The following is a 22429-nucleotide window of genomic DNA, read 5'->3' as shown; positions in this document are numbered from 1 at the left end:
ATTGTGGAAAATGTCAAATATATATATAAGTGCACATAACTGTGTAGTAAACTTCTATCTACCCATCACAGAGCTTCAACAATAATTAACTCATGACCAGTCTTGTTTCATCTGTATTCTCTCTACCCACTTCTACCTTACTCATTTTATTTTGAAGTAAATCCTAGGTACCATATCACTTCATCAATAAATATTTCAGTACACATTTCTAAAAAAAAAAGAACTCTGAAAAATATAATTATACCTTAAAAACTAGCTGTTTCTGAATACCATAAAATATTGCCAGTATTTTCAATTGTATAATAACTTTTTTCTTTTTTTTTTTTTTTTTTTGACATGGCGTCTCACTCTGTCGCCCAGGCTGGAGTGCAGTGGCACGATCTCGGCTCACTGCAACCTCCACCTCCCAGGTTCAAGAGATTTTTCTGCCTCAGCCTCCTGAGCTGCTGGGACTACAGGTGGCTGCCACCATGCCCGGCTAAGCTTTTTGTATTTTTAGTAGAGACGGGGTTTCACCATATTGGCCAGGCTGGTCTCAAACTCCTGACCTTGTGATGCACCTGCCTTGGCCTCCCAAAGTGCTGGGATTACAGGCATGAGCCACCTTGCCCGGCCTCCTAACTTTTTAAAAAGTATGTTTCTTTGATTCCAGATCCAAATAAGGCTCTTACATTATGATTGGTTTATATGTCTTTTAATTCTATTTTAATCCATGGACTCCCATTCCATCTTTTGCTCTTTCTCTCTCTTTTTTCCTTGCAATTTATTTGTCAAAGAAAAGAGTTTCCCATTATTAGGATTTGCTAACTGCACTACTATCTTGTAGTTTAACATACTCTTCTGTCTGTATTTTCTGGTTAATCAACATCGTGATTCATGTAAAATTACTCAAGCAATATGAAATACTATGCTTTCTAATTTAAAGAGGGGCACATAGAAACATAACTAGGTATATATAAATTTAGAAAAACCTACTTGAGTAGCACATATAAATACTAAGAGGAATAAGATTAGTTGGCGTGATTGGAAACATATGGAATTACACATGAATTATTTCACGTAGGAGGTAATTTATGCAGAAGATATGGAAATGGCACAGGAGATTGAGGAAAAAGTCATCTCTGGTGAGAGGAATACTGTAACTGAAAATTTTGTAGGTGGAGGTGGGCAAATGCCAAACTAAGTAAATGAGAATTACCTAGCATAATGCCTAACACAAATTTGGTGTCCAACAAATGGTCCAACAAATCTGTAAACTGATAATAAAGTATATTTACACCTTAACCTGAATCACAGTGGAATTCAGTCACCCTTTAGATTTCCAGCTTCCCAACTGTTCTTTGTATCATTGCCCTATTATTAATTCCTTCAGTTTGAGAACTTGATATCCCCAGGGCTTACTCTTGCCACGGAACCACAAGCCTGGGAGTGGTAACAGGGTGGAAGGCTTGGCAGAGGGTTGGTGAGAGTAGGAGAAAAGGGTGCTACATCATCCCGAACTCAGAACTTAAACGAAGTCTGTGCAACTCTTTTTTTTTTTTTTGAGATGGAGTCTTGCTCTGTTGCCCAGGCTGGAGTGCAGTGGCACGATCTCGGCTCACTGCAAGCTCCGCCTCCTGGGTTCACGCCATTCTCCTGCCTCAGCCTCTCCGAGTAGCTGGGACTACAGGCGCCCACCACCACACCCGGCTAATTTTTTTTGAATTTTTAGTAGAGACGGGGTTTCACCGTGTTAGCCAGAATGGTCTTGATCTCCCGACCTTGTGATCTGCCTGCCTCGGCCTCCCAAAGTGCTGGGATTACATGCGTAAGGCACCGTGCCCGGCGTGTGCAACTCTTTACATGACCAAACTTTCCCGGTTTACCCCAAGAACCCAATAGGGAATTTGCTTTATATTTAAAAACCAGACTCAAATCAGCACAATCGAAGAAGTCATCAGATTAGAGGTATCTTCACACCTCCACCTTTTCTAGCTTTGAAAGGGGAGTGGTGAATTCAACCTAAAGAGAGCATTTTAACTTATGACTCAGTGTTGAGTTGAGACACAAAGTTATTTTGCTTTTCTTTGAAGGAGCTCAGAATGACCCTGTGCATAAAATTAATGTAAAGGAAACAAGGCTAAACAAGAAGGCTAATAAGCAGCCTAGTGGAACGAAATGAAATCTTTATTTGTATCAGTCAAAATTGATCAAATATTACCATTTTGTTTGGTTAAACTGAAAGTCTGAGTGGATGTGATTGAAACCCGGATAGCAATAGGGACCTTGCAAAGGAATATTGCAACAACAGCGATGTGATGAAGCCATGCAAGGTACAGGGTTGAAGGAGAGAAAGGCAATTCTGGCTTCATGGACTTTCAAATGCATGTCTTTCCTCGGGCCTTGAACGTGGCTACCCAGGTTGTCTGTTTGTATTTTGTTTATGTAGAATCGAATGTGGAGAAAGAACCGTTCTTTCTATGCGAACAATCATTGCATCGGAACAGACCTGAATAGGAACTTTGCTTCCAAACACTGGTGTGGTAGGTTGTTGGCTTTATTTCTTGCAATGTCTCTTCACTGACAGGGTGATGTTCACAGAGAAAGGCCCATGAATTCAAATTAGATACAGAGCTGGCCTGTCTGAATCAGGGAATAATTTAAATGATAAATACTTAGGTAAATGTAATGCTATCAATGCTGGCCAGAGTCAGCAAATCACTTTGGCCTCTCCTCTCTCCTGTTTCCCTGTCTTTAAAATAAGAAAGTTGTATCAGTTCTTTAAGATCCCTTCTAGCTTCAAAATTCTAAAATCTATTATCTTGGAATAATAAAGAAGTGACAGTTAAAGATCCTATTTTAATAAACAAAAACATTCATCATTAGAATATCAAAGACCTGAGATGGGGGGAGGACCTCTTTTTTTTGAGACAGAGTCTTGCTCTGTTGACCAGGCTGGAATGCAGTGGCACAATCTTGGCTCACTGTAGCCTCTGCCTCCTAGGTTCAAGGATTCTCCTGCCTCAGCCTCGCAAGCAGCTGAGACTACAGGCATAAGCCACCATGCCTGGCTAATTTTTGTATTTTTTTTAGTACAGATGGGATTTCACCATGTTGGCCAGGCTGGTCTGAAACTCCTGGCCTTAAGTAATCAGCCCACCTCGGCCTCCAAAGTGGCTCACAGGAGTGAGCCACTGTGCCTGGCCTGGACCCCTCATTTTTAATTGCACGAGTAAATGTTTACTTCTATAGTGTTTGAAGACAGGTTTTTCACTATTCACTTTCTTAATTTCTTTAATAAATAATATAAAGAAAATATAAAAATAAAAATATTAAAAATAGTATAAAAAGCAGCACAGTGGGAATTTATTATTTCTTAATTTGAATGAGTTAAGGCATTCGATGATGTTGAGTTATGCATTCAAGAACAGTCTGCTTTCAGGAGTTTGAAGATTTTTCAAAGAACTAAAAGTAGAATTACTGTTTGACTCAACAATCTCATCACTGGGTATATACTCAAAGGAAAATGAATCGATCTACCCAAAAAACACATGCAATCATATGTTCATTGCAGCACTATTCACAAGAGCAAAGACATAGAATCAATCTAGGTGTCTGTCAGTGGCGGATTGGATAAAGAAAATGTGGTACATATACATCATGGAATACTACACAGCCATAAAAAAGAACAAAATTATGTCCTTTACAGCAACATGGATGCAGCTGGAAGCCATTGTCCTAAGTAAATTAACACAGAAACAGAAAATCAAATACTGTATGGTCTCACTCACAAGTAAAAGTTAAACACTGGGTGTACACAGACATAAAGATGGGAACAATAGACACTGGGGACTCAAAAAAGGGGCAGGGAAGGAGAGAGAGAGGAAAGAGTTGAAAAAGTACCTACGTGGTACTGTGTTCACTATTTGGGTGATGGGTTCAATAGAATCCCAAACCTCAGCATCACACAATATATCCATGGAAAAAACCTGCACATGTACCCCCTGAACCTGAAGACAAAGAAGTTTGCTTTTAGGGGGGTAGGTGTTAGTTCACTCTTTCTTCCCACCCACTCAACATTATTTTTCATAGTACTACATTTCAGAAACAGCTACGAAAATAAACTAACCTGACAAGGAGTATATGCATCATCTATATTTTTAGGCTCCATGGGGCCCATAAGGGAGAGAAGCTATTGTACCCACAGAAACATCCTCTTCCTCCCAGACCTGGACCCTATACAATCCTATGCACATAATTTTGCCTATTTCCTTTTTTTTAAAGGAAAAATTTTTTTCTTTTTTAAGAATTTCTTTTAAAAAATTTCTTTTTTAAATTTTTACCTTTTTTAAAGGTAAAATTTCATGATTTTGAACATTGTATCAAAATCCCAGAATACCTATTAAAACCTCACAACATTCAGCCTGGGAAAGGTGATTGCCAAAACAAAAGAAAATCAAACCTCACAACAAAGTACTTACCTTATTTCCTTATTTTTTTCCCTGTCTAGGTTAGAAACTCCATGCAGACAGAAACCAATACTCATTACCTAGTGCAGTGCCTGGCACGAGGAGGGTCCTCATAAAATATTAACTAAATGAGTCCATGAATGAATTTAGTTGCTCTGAGAGCTACAGATGTGGTTGGAACTCAGAGGAAGAAGCAGTTCATCCTGACTTAGGTTCCAGGGAATCAGTTAGTGGTTTCTCCCTAAGAAACCACTCATGTTCCCAGAGGCCCAAAGGTTGCTGTGGCACTAATAACGTGCCAGGGGCTCAGAGGAACAGCAGCGATGTAAAAAGAATCTGAGTAAATAGAGCTGACAGTTACTCAGCACTAAGCCATTGACATAGTTTGTCTTCCAGATTTCATTATCTACGAATCACAGATGGAGAAACCCAGGCTGAAAACAGTTAAGTCCCTTCCTCAAGGGCACGTAGCAAGTATGTGCAAGTATGTGGCAGAGCTGGGCTATAAACCCAAGTTATCAGTTCCCTTTTGGAACTTTTTATTTTATCTTCGAGCTCTTTCGCTGCTTGATTTTACCTAATATTTTTCTTGGTGAAGTCAGTGTTATTTAATTTGGATAGTCAAGTAGTCAAAATATATTCTGTTATTGTCATCAAGAAATGTCTCAGTCCCCTCTTGGGCATGGTTTTATATTGTTACGTATCATAAGAGTGAAAAACAGAAACAGAAGCAGCAAGCATATGGGTTTTTAATTAAAAAAAAACCCAAAATAAAAAGTAATTGTAAGGAACTCTTCTTATTACCAACTGTTCCAGTATCTATTCTGTACTATGTAAGCAAGACAGTGAGAAAGAAGAATTTAATCTTATCTTTCTCATCCCTACAACTAGAATGTGCCCCTATGATTCTTTATATAAAGGATCCAAAAAACACCTCACTTATTAACAGGAAGTGACATATCAAATCTACTTACTCATTTTATGCTCCTCTGTATTAAAATTTTGTGTGTGTGTGTTGGAGATGAGAGTGGAGGGTAGGTTGTAGGGGTGTCTTTGTCTTCTCAGGCTGCTATAACCAAATACCATAGGTTGGGTGGCTTAAACAACAAATTTATTTTCTCATAGTTGAGGACTGGAAGTCCAAAATCAAGGTACCAGCAGAGTGAGGTCTTCCCGAGGATTCTCTCATTGGCTTGTAGACAGCTGCCTTCTCTCCATGCCCTCACATGGCCTTTTCTTTCTGCACAAACCTGCCTGGTGTCTCTCTTTATTCCTATAAGGGCACCAGTCACATTGGATTAGAGCCCCACACCTATGACTTCATTTCACCTTATCTCCTTAAAGGCCTTATCTTTAAATACAGTCACACTGGGGCCTAGGGCTTCAACATAGGAATTTGGGAGGATGCAATTCAGTTCATAACAGGAGCACATTATGAGAACCTTTGGTCTCAAATTTCCTAAGATAGCACCACACATTTTCCAAAACACTGAGTTCAACTACAAAGTTTTTGCAACTGGCTTGAATGGAAAATTATTTCTTTTTCTAGGAGACTATAGTGTTTTTTAAAATTATTTTTTATTATGATAAAATACATATAAAATTTGCCATTTTAACAACTTTTAGTTGTACAATTCAGTGGCATTAAGTACATTCACAATTACTACTATCTATTCCTAAAATTTTTTAATTGTCCCAAAGAGAGATTTTTACCTATTGTAACCAGTAGGCAATATCTCCTCATCCCTACCTTCTCCCCAGCCCTTGGTAATTTCTTATCTACTTTCTGTCTCTATGAATTTGCCTATTATAGATATTTCACAGTGTGCTTGGTTCCATGTCTATAGATCAAAGAATACTTGAGCTTGGAGGGATCCAGTGGCCCAAGTTCCTTCGTGGTACAGATGAGGCCCCTGAGGCTGAGATGGATGAAGTAGTTGCCCAAATTAACATGACTGCTTAATGGTAAAGCAGAGTCTCGACCTCAAGTTTCCTGCCTCCTCATGGCTCTTTCCACTAAAATGCTTGAAATCTCTAGAATGACAATCACAGAATGAGAATCTGAGGTTCACTGTCCAGCATAGTAGCCACTAACCACATGTGGCTATCCAGTGCTTAAAATGTAGCTTGTCTGAATTGAGACATACACTGAGTGTTAAATACACACCAGAATTTGAAGGCTTAGTATGAAAAAAGTAACATAAAATATTTCAAGAATAATTTTTATATTGGTTACACTTGAAATGATACTTTGTACATATTTGGTTAAATAAATTATAATATTGAATTAATCTCACATATTTCTTTTTTTGTGTGTGTGGCAGGGTCTCGTTCTGTCATCCAGGCTGGAGTGCAGTGTCATGATCTCAGCTCACTGCAACCTCTGCCTCCTGGGTTCAAGCAAGTTTCTTGCCTCAGCCTCCCAGGTAGCTGGAATTACAGGCATGTGCCACTATGCCTGGCTAATTTTTTTTTTTGTATTTTTGTTAGAGACAGGGTTTCACCATGTTGGTCAGGCTGGTGTCAAACTCCTGATCTCAGGTGATCTGCCTGCCTCAGCCTCCCAAAGTGCTGGGATTATAGGTGTGAGCCACCGTGCCTGGCCTTCTTTTTATTTTTCTTAAAGTGGTAACTTGAAATTTTAAAGTAAATATGTGACTTGCATTATATTTCTATTAAACAACCCTGGTCTGAGGATTCATATTAGGGCACCACCTCTCTATTTAGTGGTTATGTCTTCCCTGACCTCCATACCCAATATATAATCTCTATTCTCTAGAATTATATACCACATGAAAGGGCAGGAATATTCAAAGGTGACCAAATTATCAAAAATGGTTTATCCAATCACCTTACTGGTTAAAAATGAAATACTTGGGAGGACCTTAGATGTTCACATTTCCTCTCAGGGAAACAATTTTTTAACAAACGTTAATGTTGTGTTTGTGTAATAACAGGAAAAAAGCAGAATGAGCTTAATTAAGAAAAGCAGGCTCTGTAAGGATAGTGAGTAGCCTCAGCCATGGAACCCTGAGGCAGAGATGCAGCTGGACTCAGAAACAGAAAGGAACTGGGCCTGGAGCCCTAGAGAGGCTCAGTTAATCCTTCCTCTCCCCTTCTCATCTCTGTGATGCGCACTGGCTTCCTTCAGGTCTCAGTCCACATGATGATGATGATTATGATGATGATGATAAACAGCAACAGTTATGAAATGCATACTACATGCCAGGCACTGTGCAAAGCACGTTGTATGAACTAGCTCATTTAATTCTCATTCAATCAGCATTGAATGTGTAATTTTTCAATTTTGCAGATAAGGAAATTGAGATACAGATAGATTTTTAAAAATTTACCCAAGGCCATATAGCTAATAAATGGTAAAGTCAAGATTTAGAATTAAGTAATTGGATGATTAACAATATGCTGTATAGCCTCTTATTCTGAAGAATGGTTACCACCAAGAATATCCAGATTGCATCTCCTAAAATGACAGTATTTACTTCATAGGGCTGCTGTAAGAATTACATGAGATGTGGCAAAAATCTTAGCAGAGTCCCTGATGTACAGCATGTGCTCCACAGGTGTCAGCTGGTAGTATTACTATTTTTACTGTCTGTTCAAGAGAGCAGCTAGACTGAGACTAGACTCTTAGTATTGATTTCAAGTTATCTTTGAAGGGATTCAGATAGGCAAGTACAAGAGTCTGACCCAATCCTGAGCCCTTAACTGTTTGCAGGAAGGAATAATCTCTTGTGTCAGATGCAGCTTGCTGGGGCTTCACCTTGTGAATTAGGGACAGGGGGAGAAGTATTGGAAGGCAGGCTACCATCTCAAGTGATGCAAATTATAATCTATCAAGGGAATGAATGAACGTCGGTCTGGCAACAAATATCACCATCCCATTTTATTTACTAAACCACTTTAGCGAGTTAAAAGTAGCATTGAAGGCAGACTTATATATTCTGAGTTCTGAAGTGAGGCTTTTCTTTTATGGGCTATATTGATGGTGGCCTTAAAACTAAAAATATCAGAAAAACTAAATTTACAGTGGATTAAGGAAAATGGAGTTTATTTTTTCTCACATAACCAGAAGTCTGGAGATAGGGCTAGCATCTCTGAGGATCTCTTAGCCACTTTCTCAAGGTTGCAAGGGAGACAGGTGCTGGGAATGACTGTTAGAAGGTCAGCTATGTGAGCAGATAAGTATTTGACTTCAAAAGAAACATAAACAACACTTAGTAGAAATATGTTCTTTGCAGAGCCCTACCTAATCCATTCATCTAAAAATGCTGCAACACAGATAGGAGAATACGTTGTCTGGGAAACCACAAATTACAGTACTATGTGCATCCCCTCATAATTTCACCTTAACAATTTCGTTACAGAGGAAGGTGCATCCAGTTCCTCATGCTCGGAAACCTACTGTGGACTTTATCCTGAGTCAGAACCAGAAGTGAAGGCAGTGGCTAGTTTCTTGAGAAGAAATATCAACCACATTAAAGCATACATCAGCATGCATTCATACTCCCAGCATATAGTGTTTCCATATTCCTATACACGAAGCAAAAGCAAAGACCATGAGGAACTGGTAAGTGCTACTTAATTATTTTTCTCATTAGCATTTTGGAAATAAAATAATACTTAGTTGAAGAATCAAAAACTGGGAAAAATTTTATCCTCTAGAAGGCAAATGATAGATGTTTTAAATCATGGTGTGATCCTGTTGAGAGTCACTCTGGGTCAGTGTTCACTAAGGGAATATAAAGAACATGCCTTACCCTAACAACATGCACTTGATTCTAGCACGTGGGCTTCCTAAGAAAATGTCAGACAAATTCTTTGAAGGTTAGGAAAGAACTACTACTCCATTTGACCTGATCTGCATGTGAAGCGGTATAAGCAAGGATGAGTATGGAATCATGCGACAGCTTTGTGGTCACTAGCTTCCTACAACAGCGCACCACAGATTAAGTCTCAACACAGCACTCATTGTTTTGGTATTAGCAGCAGGAATTGTTCCTGCCCTGACTTCCCTAACCCTCAGGGTTTCGGTCCTATTAAAGTACCTCCAATTTTAGCATTGAGGCAAGAGTCTGTTTTTTGGAACATAACAGACAATACAGGAAGTTCAAAGAAGACTCACACAATTTGATACTCCCTTAGCACTTTTTAGTCCAAGATACTGTATGTTTGGGTTCATGGCAAAAGATGCAAGGATTCTTGAAGGATTGTAGCTAGGCTTCGACAAATCTTCATCCCAGATGCTCTCCAGACAGTGGAAGTGTTAAATCAACAGCCCCATTCTTGGGAAGGGACTAATTTTTACGTAGTAGCTTGTTTCTTAGTGACTCATTTTTTTTTTTCTGGCTTTCTTAACAGAATAAAATATGGTCACATTACAGGAGCTAGCAATTGCTGATGAGAAATATAAGATTATTTGCATTTTCTGAAAATAGCCCATTTAGAACATAAATGTACTGGATACTTGAGCTTTTTTCTTCTCAAGGGAAAACTCTTAAGGAAAGCACCTTTTAAAAATATTATCTTTGAAGAAATAAAAGGAAATTTATCATGATTTGGGAAGTAGAATTAGTCTAATTATGCTTTTTTTTTTTTTGCATCACTGTCAGCACACACATTGTTGAGAGCCATTACATGTAAAATACCTTGTCAATGGATGTTTAAAGAAGCATTAGGTAAAATCCTGCCCTTTAAGAGAATGTGTTATGGTTAGGGAGCTCAACCATTAGCAAATGTTACAAATAGCTGTACTCTAAGGCGACATAGAGTAACTACTAAATAAGTGGCACAGACAGTGCAACTCACTTCTTTTTTTTTTTTTTTTTTTTTTTTTCTTTTTTTTTTGAGACAGAGTCTCGCTCTGTCGCCCAGGCTGGAGTGCAGTGGCGCAATCTCAGCTCACTGCAAGCTCCGCCTCCCGGGTTCACGCCATTCTCCTGCCTCAGCCTCTCCGAGTAGCTGGGACTACAGGCGCCCGCCACCACGCCCGGCTAATTTTTTGTATTTTTAGTAGAGACAGGGTTTCACCGTGGTCTCGATCTCCTGACCTCATGATCCGCCCGCCTCGGCCTCCCAAAGTGCTGGGATTACAAGCGTGAGCCACCGCGCCCGGCCAGTACAACTCACTTCTAACTAGAGTATCAAGGCATGGCTTCACTAATGCATTCAGAGGGAAATGCTGAGATAAGTGAGGAGATAAAGTAGTTACTGTTCTTGAGGAATTTACAATCTATTAAGGGGGGAAAAAAAACTACGAATAATAAAGTGCTGTTGATGTCAAAGATCAGCTACATTTTAGACAGGCATTGAAAGAGGATTTCTACAGACAGACAGGGAAGGAAGGACCTTCCAAGCAAAGAAGTTGGTGTTCACCATAAGAGGATGCAAAAGTGGAGGGTGATAGCATCAGAAAGTAGATTAGGTTGGCTTCTGAAGGGGTGTGACTGTCAGATAAATTTGTATTTCATTATGTAGACAATGGGGTTACATTAAAACTTATTTTTGAACAAAGAGATGGCATAAAATAATATCCGCTGATAAATCTCTGAGTTTTTCAAGAAGGTGACAGTGTATACCATGATGCTAGTTCCGATTTCAGAAAAGTTCCAGATAAGTGAGAACTTCAGAATAGATTTTGACAAAATGAATATCAATAGACAAAATGAAGTCAAATGGGGGTCTTAGTTATTATCCTGCTCCATACCAGAGGCATAATCTTTTTTGATTTGATGAATCTATGGAAGTCATTAGACATTTTACATAAGAAGAAAATAGAAGTTGTGAGAAGGATAAGAAGTGAGTCATGCATGCATTAGGTGTGTGTATGTGTTTAGAGAGGTTGGATTTAAAGTTTGGTGATAATTTTGTTCAGAAATGGAGTACCTCTAAACTTTTGAGATGTAGTTATGCTTCATTTTCCACAATTAATGAGTTCCCAAAAAGGCATGCGATAATTTTTTTCTGCAAATTAATATATTTATTTATATAAATTATTTCAATATATTGAAATAGTTTATGTTTAAAGCCACCCAATTGTGATTGCCATAAAGTGCACATATTTTAAGTTAATTTGTTTATCTTATTTATTTGCCTTTTAGATGAATCTAGATTTTCTACATGTATACTTTGATTCAATTAATGTATGATTGTTTTTTAGAAACTTCTACTTGACATGTTTCAAAGCTGCACATTAACTGAAATTCCATATCTTATCGCTTCCAGTCTCTAGTAGCCAGTGAAGCAGTTCGCGCTATTGAGAAAACTAGTAAAAATATCAGGTATACACATGGCCATGGCTCAGAAACCTTATGTAAGTATTTCTTCTTATGATCTTAGAGAACTTTGAGCTACTAAAGAAATCTGTGTGATCTGTTTTTCTTTGTGTATTTAATTTTTCTGAATTAAATAGGGTCACATGTAATACAACTGAATTGTAATAATTAGGAACAGAAGCATAATAGCTATGACAATGCTGAACAAAGCTATATTAATAAATGAGTTACTAAAAAGAAGCCAAAATGCTATTTAAGAAATTATATTTATCACAATCAAGTAGGAATTACAGAATTGGCATCATACTAGTTGAGTGAAGCAGAAAAGTTCATAAAACTTTTGTATGATTCCCAGGGCCACCATGGAAGGTTGTGCAGGTTGTACACTACACTAATCTAGGGCATGCCATTTGCATCAAGTGTTTTTTAGTGTTAGCCTGTCCCCAAGAGTATAGCTCATAACACATTACAGTTGATTGTCTTTAATATATATTACACATACAAGAGCTTGTGACAAACTCTCAACAAAAAGTTTTGATTAATTTTTGCTGAAAGATATTTAGTGAGTAACTCCTATCTACACACAGTGGGAGGACAGACTGATTTTGCCCTTTTGAAGTTTGAAGGGAGACAGGAAAAGAGGAGCATAAAATAAACCTGTAACTAGGCATCAGAAAACTACAGCCTGAAGGCCAAATCCAGGTTTTTCCATTTTTTTTTTTTTTTAATGATTAGAAAAAAACAAAAAGAGGCCAGGTGCTGTGGCTCACGCCCGTAATACCAGCACTTCGGGAGGCCGAGGTGGGAGGATCACTTGAGGTCTGGAGTTCAAGACCGGCCTGGCCAACATGGTGAAACTCTGTCTCTACTAAAAATACAAAAATTAGCTGGGCATGGTGGTGGGTGCCTGTAATGCCAGCTACTTGGTTGGCTAATGCACAAGAATTACTTGAACCTGGGAGGTGGAGGTGGCAATGAGCTGAGATTGTGCAACTGCACTCTAGCCTGGGTGACAGAGTGAGACTCCATCTCAAAAAGGGTCAAAACTGTATTTATCATGAACACTAAAATATGTACACATTTTAGTTAACATGCATTAAACTGTAACAAGTCTTCTGGCAATTGTAGCTTTCATGTGATGCTTCTCAAACTGTATTAGATAGATGCTAAAATTATAAATTAAAGTTTTGGGTCAGACTTTGCCATAATGCTGGACTCAATTTAGCACCCCCCAAAAAAAGTCAGATTATTCAATTAATGGGGTTGGAAAACCTAACAAGTTACCTAGAAAAAAATTAATTGGATTATTAACATGTCTTTCACTACAGTAAATTCCAGGAAGTCAGATTATTCAATTAATGGGGTTGGGAAACCTAACAAGTTACCTAGAAAAAAATTAATTGGATTATTAACATGTCTTTCACTAAAGTAAATTCCAGGTACAGCATATATTTTCATATGAAAACCCTGCATAAACTAAGTTGAAAGCTCAGTAAGGAGAAAAAATTCCTTGTGAAAGGAGAAATGAATGAAAGGAGAAAAAAAGGTCTACATGCCAAACAAAGCTAATAAAATTAATGTTGTTTTTATAAGCAATTGATAAAATGAACGAAGTAGACAAATGAGGAAGGACAATTGATAGGAAATATAAAGATAGCCAATAAATATGCCAAACAAAATGTGCAACTCACTGATTATCAAAAAACATAAATTAAAACAGTTGGATATTATTTTTCACCCATAAAATTATCAGAATTCATAATTCCTACTGATGGTATGGGAAGGGGAAATGGGCAAATTCATACCCTGCTTGTGGAGGTATAAATTAATTCAGTTCTTTTGACGTCCATTTGGGAACATGTCGTAATTGCAAAAAGTGCAGAGCCTTAGACTAGCAAATCTATTCTAGGGAAGAATATTCTAAAGAGACAAAGAAGCAATTATGTATAAACAAGGGTACTCATTGTAAAGTTGTTTATATTAGTTAAAAACTGAAAAAAATCTAAAAGTATACAAACAAACATTTAAATCAAACAATTCCCAGTCTGTTAATTAATTTGAAACATCTGTATTTCAACAATTTATTTCTTCTTCTTTTAGACCTAGCTCCTGGAGGTGGGGACGATTGGATCTATGATTTGGGCATCAAATATTCGTTTACAATTGAACTTCGAGATACGGGCACATACGGATTCTTGCTGCCGGAGCGTTACATCAAACCCACCTGCAGAGAAGCTTTTGCCGCTGTCTCTAAAATAGCTTGGCATGTCATTAGGAATGTTTAATGCCCCTGATTTTATCATTCTGCTTCAGTATTTTAATTTACTGATTCCAACAAGACCAAATCATTGTATCAGATTATTTTTAAGTTTTATCCGTAGTTTTGATAAAAGATTTTCCTATTCCTTGGTTTTGTCAGAGAACCTAATAAGTGCTACTTTGCCATTAAGGCAGACAACGGTTCATGTCTTTTTACCTTTTAAAAAAAATTGTAAAAGTCTAGCTACCTACTTTTTCTTTGATTTTCGACGTTTGACTAGCCATCTCAAGCAAGTTTAATGACTAGTTTCATGCTGATCATTGGATCCTACTCAACAAAAGGAAGGGTGGTCAGAAGTACATTAAAGATTTCTGCCCCAAATTTTCAATAAATTTCTGCTTGTGCCTTTTGAAATACAACCATGCATTCCGTTTGCTCCACGGTAATTAGGCGATGGCCCAGAAAGGGGAGGGGTGTCAAAAACGACAAACATAGCCTCTCATTCCAGCTCAGCTGCTCAATAAACACTGTTGAACGAATGAATGAATGGCTCTAGGTACTGTCAACAAATGCCGCATTTTGCGCATTTACAACAGCTGTTTATGGTAAGGAATTATGTAATAAAAAGAGAAAACTCACTTAAATTCACTTTTAATTGGGAATTTTAGTTCTCCCGGGCTCCCGGTTTCCTCTCCTAGGATCTCTCACAGAGAACAGATTCGATTTCCGTGTCCCGCCGCGCTCTCACTGCTTGCATGGGACTTTTCGCCTAGAGGGCGTGTCCACGGAGGGCGGTGTCTGCGCACTGACGACTAATCTGACGGCCGGAAGCTGCCTGGCTCTATAGAGGAACAGGGCAAACCTCTGACTTCCGGCGGCATTTTGAGGCGGTCCTCCTAGCGGCCTGGTAGTGTTTTTGTTGCCTTTTCTTAATCTACAATCTCTTCGTTACTTTTCTTCCTACGACCCAGTTTCGCTTGACCCTGGCGAGGCGGCAGGCGGGTTCTGCTTCTCAGCCATCCCGGGAGCTCCCGCTAGCCAAGGGCCGCTTCCCGGGAACCGCGCGCGCACCGCTTTCTCCTCGTCGTCGTCCTCCTGGGTCCAGGCGCGGGGACAGAGAGTCGCCTCCCCTGCTCCTCGGAGCGGCGGCGGCGGTGGTGCCTCCGGACTGCACTTGCAAAGGGAGCTTGGGGAGGAAGTAAGCGTTCTGTGAATTGGTGTGGGTATCTGGGGAAAGGCATTGGGCGGACCCGGAATGCGGAGGCCCGGGTTACCCCCCATCTTCTCTTGAGTCACTGGGATTTTGAGCTTTCCTTGAGCATCCCACCCTTAACTCTGCAATAGCCCTCTGTGCTCAGGCATAATTTCTTACTCTGATTATGATTCTGGCATTTGTCTAAGGGGAATAGGTAGACTCAGACAATAGGCTGTACCCCTCGTTACCATTTGATGTAAGCACGGGAACCCTTGTATGGTGTTCCTATTTGTGTGCGATGGAAGGGTGCAGCAATTTGGGCTTAAATTTAGAATCTTCCTCTATACGCATTCCAGATCTGTTAGAGAAAAACATCTTACTCGTGATTGGTCTTTTTTTTTTTTTTTTTCCTCAGCAGTGATAACGATTTAGGTCCTGGGAATTGAGTGCTACTTTATCTTCACATGCCTTAGGTAGTTAGTTTTGGCAACTGTCAGAAACGGGGGAAAGTGGAATAGAAAGAAGAGAGTCTGTTTGGCGGCATTACCTCTCTATAATAGGCTAACGCAATTTATGTGGTTTGAAAATTATTTAGAGTTGATAATACTTGAATTATATTGGTAAAATGTTGTTTGGGAAGGGTAGTCTTAAGGTATTTGGTTATACTATGGGGCTTTCAGGTAATTCGAACTACTTTGAAAATTATGGGAGTATGAAGTCTCTTAAGATTTTTGGATTTTTAAAGAGTTTAAAAAATTTGGAAAATATCTTTGCACCTCAAGTTTTCGAAGTCCGCGATACCGTTGGAGAATAAATACTTATGCAGTTCAGTCTATGGGTATATGGTGCCAATTAGCGGGATCTAGTTCTGTAACATTTGAAATTTACTGGCTTTAGTACAATATATTGGAGCGTTTTGTGAATACAATCTATAGATTTTCAAATAATTTCTAATTTCTTAATGAACTATTTGGATTGTAACAGATGACAGTTTCAACTAGAGACTAGCAAAGTTGATGCAAGCTTGTAACAATTGTGGCTTTAAAAATAGTTGCACTCTGAAACTAATGTTTTCACTCTGTGCATCTAGTAGGATTCAGTTTTATCAAGTGTATGCCTCTTACTGGCTTCCTGATTACTGGTCATTCCAAACATTGCATATTTTGAGATTTGCAAGCTTATGTGATTTTCATATTTGTAGTATGAATTTAACATACTAAAATCCAGCAAGTGGATGGTATCTTAACATCTTTACAAATTATTAAAATTGTAATAAGTTATCAGTGTTTATTTATAATATGCATTGGCATTTACATAGAGGAAACACATTGTTTAACTTACATTTACTTAGAGAGTTGGTTTTCAGTGGATGTTAGTCTTCCTCACCTCCTCATCTCTCCCAACTCCATCTCATATAGAGGTGGAGCTATTTCTCCAGCTGTTAGTAGTAGTTGAAACATTAACTGCTGTTGATATAGAAAGAGTCTTCTGTTCTTTTTTTTTTGTATTTTTGTATGATGCAGTTCTTTTTACTTCACTTTAGAGTAGCTACCAGCATGGGATGTTTTCTGTGCACAGTCTTTTTAACAAATTGTTTTTTCTGCATAGTACTACAGTGTTGCTTTGCTAATTCCTATGTAGTCAGCTTAGTTCTGTCAGTTGTGTTTGGAATTTAGTTTGGAATTGTTTTAGCATTAAATTTACGGAAGCAATCTGAAAGTTTGTTTTAGAAAGCTCTTTTTAAAAAATTCTCTCAAACTATGCATCAAATGAACTTATTTTTTTCTTTCTAAAAATATGAAGTATAAATGTGAAGATACCTTATTTTTAGTATCACCTTTTTAATCTTAGAAATTCGGAGTATAGGATTTATCCTAGTTAGTACATTCATGTAGTTTTAATTGCCTAATGTTTGAAATTTTCCTAATATTATGCCGCTGCTCATCCAAAGTGTTATGCTTTCACTTATGCTTCCAGTAGATGAGACCTGAAAAAGATAATTAATTATGGATTGAAGTGAAGATACTAGAACGGATATGTGTTTATTGACAAGATTTTTGTAATTGAGCTTCTGGAGTCATTATTCAAAAAGAGACTCTTTTGTATGCTTCTTCTTTCTCAGCCGTAATTATAATGTGAACCTTCTGAGTATAGTGTTATTCTAAGTTTCCTGGAGCAAGGGAGCAGTTCCCATTTAAGACTCTCTTTTGTTGTGTCTTTATTAATAGACTCAAACTTTGTGTCCCGGATTTTCTTTTTCTTTTTCCATTTTCTTTTTTAATTGAAAAGAGATTATAAAGACTTCAGATATTCATTTACTCTGCAAATGGAGAGGAGAAATAGGAAATAACGAAACAGACTTTCACTAGTGCCACTCTGTCTTTGATAATGCTCGTATGTGGGAAAGACTTGATGATGTGGGTGGAAGTGTGATGGCAACTTAAACCAAATAATAATTTGAAAACAAACATGGAGGAAAACCTTCATAGAAGAGTAAATTAGTAAGTTATTGGTATGACCTCGATTTCTATTCTCTATGATAGGAAAGACTTTAGTATTTACATTTTTGTCTTATTGTTTCTAATTTTTCTCATATACTTTGAAGCATTTACTTGTCATGTTCAGCCTGTTCAGACATAATTTGAAAAAGTTTTCCCCCCCCTTAAAATCTACATTTTAACTGTTGTGGTGTTCATTTTCCTTTATGGGCCCAAAGTTTTAAATAGGATTGAAAATTCTAATTGTCACATTAGTTGGTAACATTTAGTTTTAATATATGAAAAAGGAAATGTTTTTCTGTTGTATTGTAGATAGTGTGTAAATTTTTAGACAAATGGGATTTTTAAAGTTATATATTGTGTTCTTTACAAGCATGAAGCATTTTGTTTATTCAAACTCACGAATGTCTCATTAGTAATATTTAAGTAACATTTTATTGTTGACTACTTGTGGAAGTTTTTACATGGGTGATCAGAAGAATTTTTTCAGTTGGAAATCTTCAGTTTCTACTTTTTTCTTTTTTCACCAGACGTTTTACACACACACACATATATATCACATTAAAGAACATTTTATTAAGAATACGTGTATGTGTGTATTATTGTTGTTATTATTATTCTTGTTTTAAATGTTAAGTCCAGGACCTCGCTGTAACCCAGACCGCATACTCAGATGCAGTGTTACTTTAGGACAAAGTCTGGTACTCTTAGACTCTGAGAAAAAGGAGAGTACATCTTTATTTTTTTTTTATTTTTATTTTTTTGAGAAAGAGTCTCCCTCTGTTGCCAGGTTGGAGTGCAGTGGCGCGATCTCGGCTCACTGCAACCTCCACCTCCCGGGTTCAGTGATTCTCCTGCCTCAGCTTCTCGAGTAGCTGGGATTACAGGCGTGCGCCACCACACCCAGCTAATTTTTGTATTTTTAGTAGAGATGGGGTTTCACCATGTTGGCCAGGATGGTCTCGATCTGTTGGCCAGGATGGTCTCAATCTCTTGACCTCGTGATCCTCCCACCTTGGCCTCCCAAAGTGCTGGGATTACAGGCGTGAGCCACTGTGCTTGGCCACATTTTTACTTAATTTCATTTCTTCCCTAAATTGGGAGACTCAGTACAGTAGTAGCTGCAAGTGAAATTCCTGGGATAATTACTATGTAGGTGAATCTTGAATACTTCTTGATGTCACTGGTAAAAGCAATTTTGTCTCTGGAAAGTATATGGGGGTAGGGTGAGGGAGGTGAGGAGGTGGATCATTAGTCTTCACTTGATTGTCTTTCATAGCAAGTCCAACCCTTGAAATCTTCAAAGTTTGTCTTAGGGAGTCTCGGATTGGAGAGAAGCTCTCAGAACAGCAAAGCAATAGGTCAAGGGAGGAGAGTAGTGCGAATCAAGCAACAGAGGACAGAGCAGAAAAAGAAACTGTAGAGTTAATACCTGGAACCGTCAAAAAATAAAAAGAAAGGAGATGATAGATGACCAATGTTTTAAGTATAATAAGGACGATAATAAATAGCCTGTTGTCCTAACTGGAAACCATTACCATTGAATTTTTTGAAGGAGACTGGTGGGAGTGGAGGCATGTTGGGGGTAGTAGAGATGTTGGGGGCAGAACTAACTCATTTCCAGTGACAGTGGAGGGAAAAATAAAAAATTAGTGTTAGTCCACTTGAGGCAGTGTGGTGGGATGGTGTGCCTGTTTTGTAAGTTCTACATAACTAGCAAATAAGGAAATTTTGGAACCTATTCAATTTTGTTTATTAAGAAATGTTTTAAAAATTGAATTAATGGTTGAGGATTACACTCTATATTTGTATATTAATATAGCAATATATAATGAAACTGTTTTTCTCAAACTTCTTATACATTGTGTGATACATTTACTTATTATTGACTCATGCTTGGATATATATTGTTAAAAAAGTGTTTTTCTCAATCAAAGCTCTATATTTTCTAGATCTTTCTCAGCTCCACTTCTCTTAGCTTTCAGTTTTTTTGTGCTCAGTAAATCAAATAGACATAGGAAATTTTACCAGCTTCTCCTCCGTATGTTCACATTTCAGCTGAGAATGAGTCTAAGAAAAATTAAATCAAAGATTATCTTATAATGCTAACACCAGTATGTAGAATTGGTGTGTAGTTCCTTACTTGAAGAACAATTAATATTGAAGTGATTTTGTGTTGCAGCAAATTATTGTTTATGTGATGCTCTCCACTGGTTCTTAAATTTATAATTACTGTGAAGTAATTCTGTTTTTAAAATCACTAAAAATTAATTGCTATTATATCAAAAGAATTATTACATTTTATATTAATAAGAATATGGATTTTCCAATTTAAAATCACCATATATTATTTCATATTTTCCTTCCTTGATGCACCATCATTTATTTATCATATGTTGTTCTTAGTCTTTGGATTCTTTTAAAAATGTGACCTGAAGTACCTCATTGAACCAAACACTGTTTATAGTTTTTTATTGCTGTTTCAATTAGGTACTACCACGATTTAATTTCCTTTAAAGTGATATGTCTTTACTTGAAACCACATTAAAGAACATTTGTGATCTTTATAGAGACTAAATGAAACTTTTTTAGCTGTTGTGGTTCTTTCTAGTAACTTTTGATGATTGATAAGATTTCAACTAATATTTAGTTTGTATAAAGCAGGATATAGTATGGTGTTTTTTTTCCTTTCCCTTATGAGGCAGTTTCTACCCTCTTCCCACAGTAGTGTACACTCTGGATTGTATCTTGGTCTAGAATTTAATATTGTTTTCTAATGTCATAATATACTATCATTATCTGATACTTGCATCTCTAGTTGAATTACCCAATTATGTCATTGGATTAGATTTTTACTATAGTTTCAGTTTTTGAATGTTTTATTTACATATATATATACAAATATATATATGTATATATATATATTTTTGAGATGGAGTCTCGCTCTGTCGCCCAGGCTGGAGTGCAGTGGTGTGATCTTGGCTCACTGCAAGCTCTGCCTCCTGGGTTCATGCCATTCTCCTGCCTCCGCCTCCCGAGTAGCTGGGACTACCGGCGCCTGTCACCATGCCCAGCTAATTTTTTTTTTTTTTTTTTTTTTTTTGTATTTTTAGTAGAGACGGAGTTTCGCCGTGTTAGCCAGGATGGTCTCGATCTCCTGACCTCATGATCCGCCTGCTTCGGCCTCCCAAAGTGCTGGGATTACAGGCGTGAGCCACTGTGCCTGGCCCTTAAAAAATATTTTTATGTTTACACCAAATCTAACAGAGCTTAAATGTAAAATAAAATAAAAATATTTCTACAATTTGTCTTTTTTCTTTTTTTTTTTTTTTTTTTTTTTTGAGACGGAGTCTCGCTCTGTCGCCCAGGCTGGAGTGCAGTGGCACAATCTCGGCTCACTGCAAGCTCCTCCTCTCGGGTTCACGCCATTCTCCTGCCTCAGCCTCTCCGAGTAGCTGGGACTACAGGCGCCCGCCACCACGCCCGGCTAATTTTTTGTATTTTTAGTAGAGACGGGGTTTCACCGTGGTCTCGATCTCCTGACCTCGTGATCCGCCCGCCTCGGCCTCCCAAAGTGCTGAGATTACAAGCGTGAGCCACCGTGCCCGGCCAATTTGTCTTTTTTCTTATACGAATAATGGTAAGTTTAACCATTGAATTTTATGTCAGTGTAGTATAGATTATAGAAACACCTTTTTCTAGTTCTACAATCTATCCTGTTTTGAAAGTTGTTTCTATCAACATTGAGTTTTGTTTTGTTTTGTTTTTGTGTTACTGGAAAATAAATATGCTTGATCAGATTGTTTTGACTTCTGTAAGGCAAAGAAAATACTAAAATATCATTCATTTTTCTCAACCTGATTTTTGGAACATAACTACTGTTGTCCCTTAAACTTATGAAACATAATTTCTGCTATGAAAATTTTCACCCAATTTTATTTTTCCATTTTCTTTAGCATAACTCTTTTTCAGTTAACCAGTTGATGGTTAACAACTTTGAGTTACTAAATTTTGAACCAATTTTTGTAAGTAACTTTTATAAAGTAAACATTTTGTACTGTATCTCTGAGGTTGATTGTACTATGAAAACTTCACTGTGTGAGTAGGATCATATTTGTTCACTCTGCAGAAGAGGTACAATTCTAGCCAACAGATCTCACAGCTGTTATAAATTCACCAGTAAGGCATGGTTTAGAAGATATTATCTCTGTTTACCTGTGACCTCTCCTATGCTTCTTTTTTTTTAATCACCCAAGGAAAATCTCCTGTAATTTTACACTGTTACCTATAGTTTTATCTACTTGTAAGCTGTGGGCTCAGTTATTTAAAACTGAAGAATTTTACAGTTTTGCCTCTTTCTTTTTTGGTTAAAGTAGTACAAAATGTCAAAAATTAGAAGGAAGGTCACAGTGGAAAATACCAAGACCATATCTGATAGCACATCCCGAAGACCCAGTGTATTTGAGAGGCTTGGACCCAGCACTGGCAGTACAGCAGAGGTGAGTTGTCACTAGTATAGTCACAGGGGTTCTCTTAGAATTCTATTATTGAAATGCTTATTTGTATCATAAAGGTGAACAGGTTGTTTTATTGTAGGAATGTTTGTTCAGTAAATTTTTTAAAGTGTGTTTTATAAAAAGAAGTGAAAAGGGTGATAAGGTTTATGGGTTTTTCCATATTTTTTTCCTGAAGTTTTTATTATTTGGGGAGTAATATATCACAGGTTAGCTGGAATT

General features: G+C 37.6%; 2 protein-coding genes and 1 long non-coding RNA gene across 20 annotated transcripts in view; 2 read left to right on the top strand and 1 right to left on the bottom strand.

Annotated features, from left to right (window-relative positions):
- Positions 1 to 14648, top strand: part of CPB2 (carboxypeptidase B2) — a 53000-nt gene extending 38352 nt beyond the window's left edge. For both annotated transcript variants that reach the window (XM_055244414.2, XM_055244415.2), the window contains 4 exons: positions 2429 to 2522; positions 8834 to 9036; positions 11691 to 11778; positions 13841 to 14648. In XM_055244414.2, coding sequence (XP_055100389.1) covers positions 2429 to 2522; positions 8834 to 9036; positions 11691 to 11778; positions 13841 to 14025 — 570 coding nt within the window. In that variant the 3' untranslated portion in view covers positions 14026 to 14648. The remainder of the gene's footprint in view (positions 1 to 2428; positions 2523 to 8833; positions 9037 to 11690; positions 11779 to 13840) is intronic.
- LOC129463698 (uncharacterized) overlaps positions 1 to 14868 on the bottom strand; it is a 61784-nt gene extending 46916 nt beyond the window's left edge. Inside the window, exon 1 of one of the 4 annotated variants that reach the window (XR_010116032.1) lies at positions 14640 to 14868. This is a non-coding gene — a long non-coding RNA (uncharacterized lncRNA). The remainder of the gene's footprint in view (positions 1 to 14639) is intronic. The other 3 variants (XR_010116031.1, XR_008651284.2, XR_010116030.1) reach the window with 3 other exon arrangements.
- The window catches only part of ZC3H13 (zinc finger CCCH-type containing 13), a 98906-nt gene continuing 91270 nt past the window's right edge, over positions 14794 to 22429 (top strand). For 2 of the 14 annotated variants that reach the window (XM_055244407.2, XM_055244403.2), the window contains exons 1-2: positions 14823 to 15198; positions 22070 to 22192. In XM_055244407.2, coding sequence (XP_055100382.1) covers positions 22076 to 22192 — 117 coding nt within the window. In that variant the 5' untranslated portion in view covers positions 14823 to 15198; positions 22070 to 22075. Of the gene's footprint in view, positions 15199 to 22066; positions 22193 to 22429 lie in introns of all 14 variants that reach the window. The other 12 variants (XM_055244406.2, XM_055244397.2, XM_063619091.1 and 9 more) reach the window with 9 other exon arrangements.

The sequence above is a fragment of the Symphalangus syndactylus genome, chromosome 15, assembly GCF_028878055.3.
Source record: "Symphalangus syndactylus isolate Jambi chromosome 15, NHGRI_mSymSyn1-v2.1_pri, whole genome shotgun sequence".
In the NCBI taxonomy this organism is placed as follows: Eukaryota; Metazoa; Chordata; class Mammalia; order Primates; family Hylobatidae; genus Symphalangus; species Symphalangus syndactylus.
Note: the sequence above shows the minus strand (reverse complement) of the source record. Positions and strands in the feature narration are given on the sequence as shown.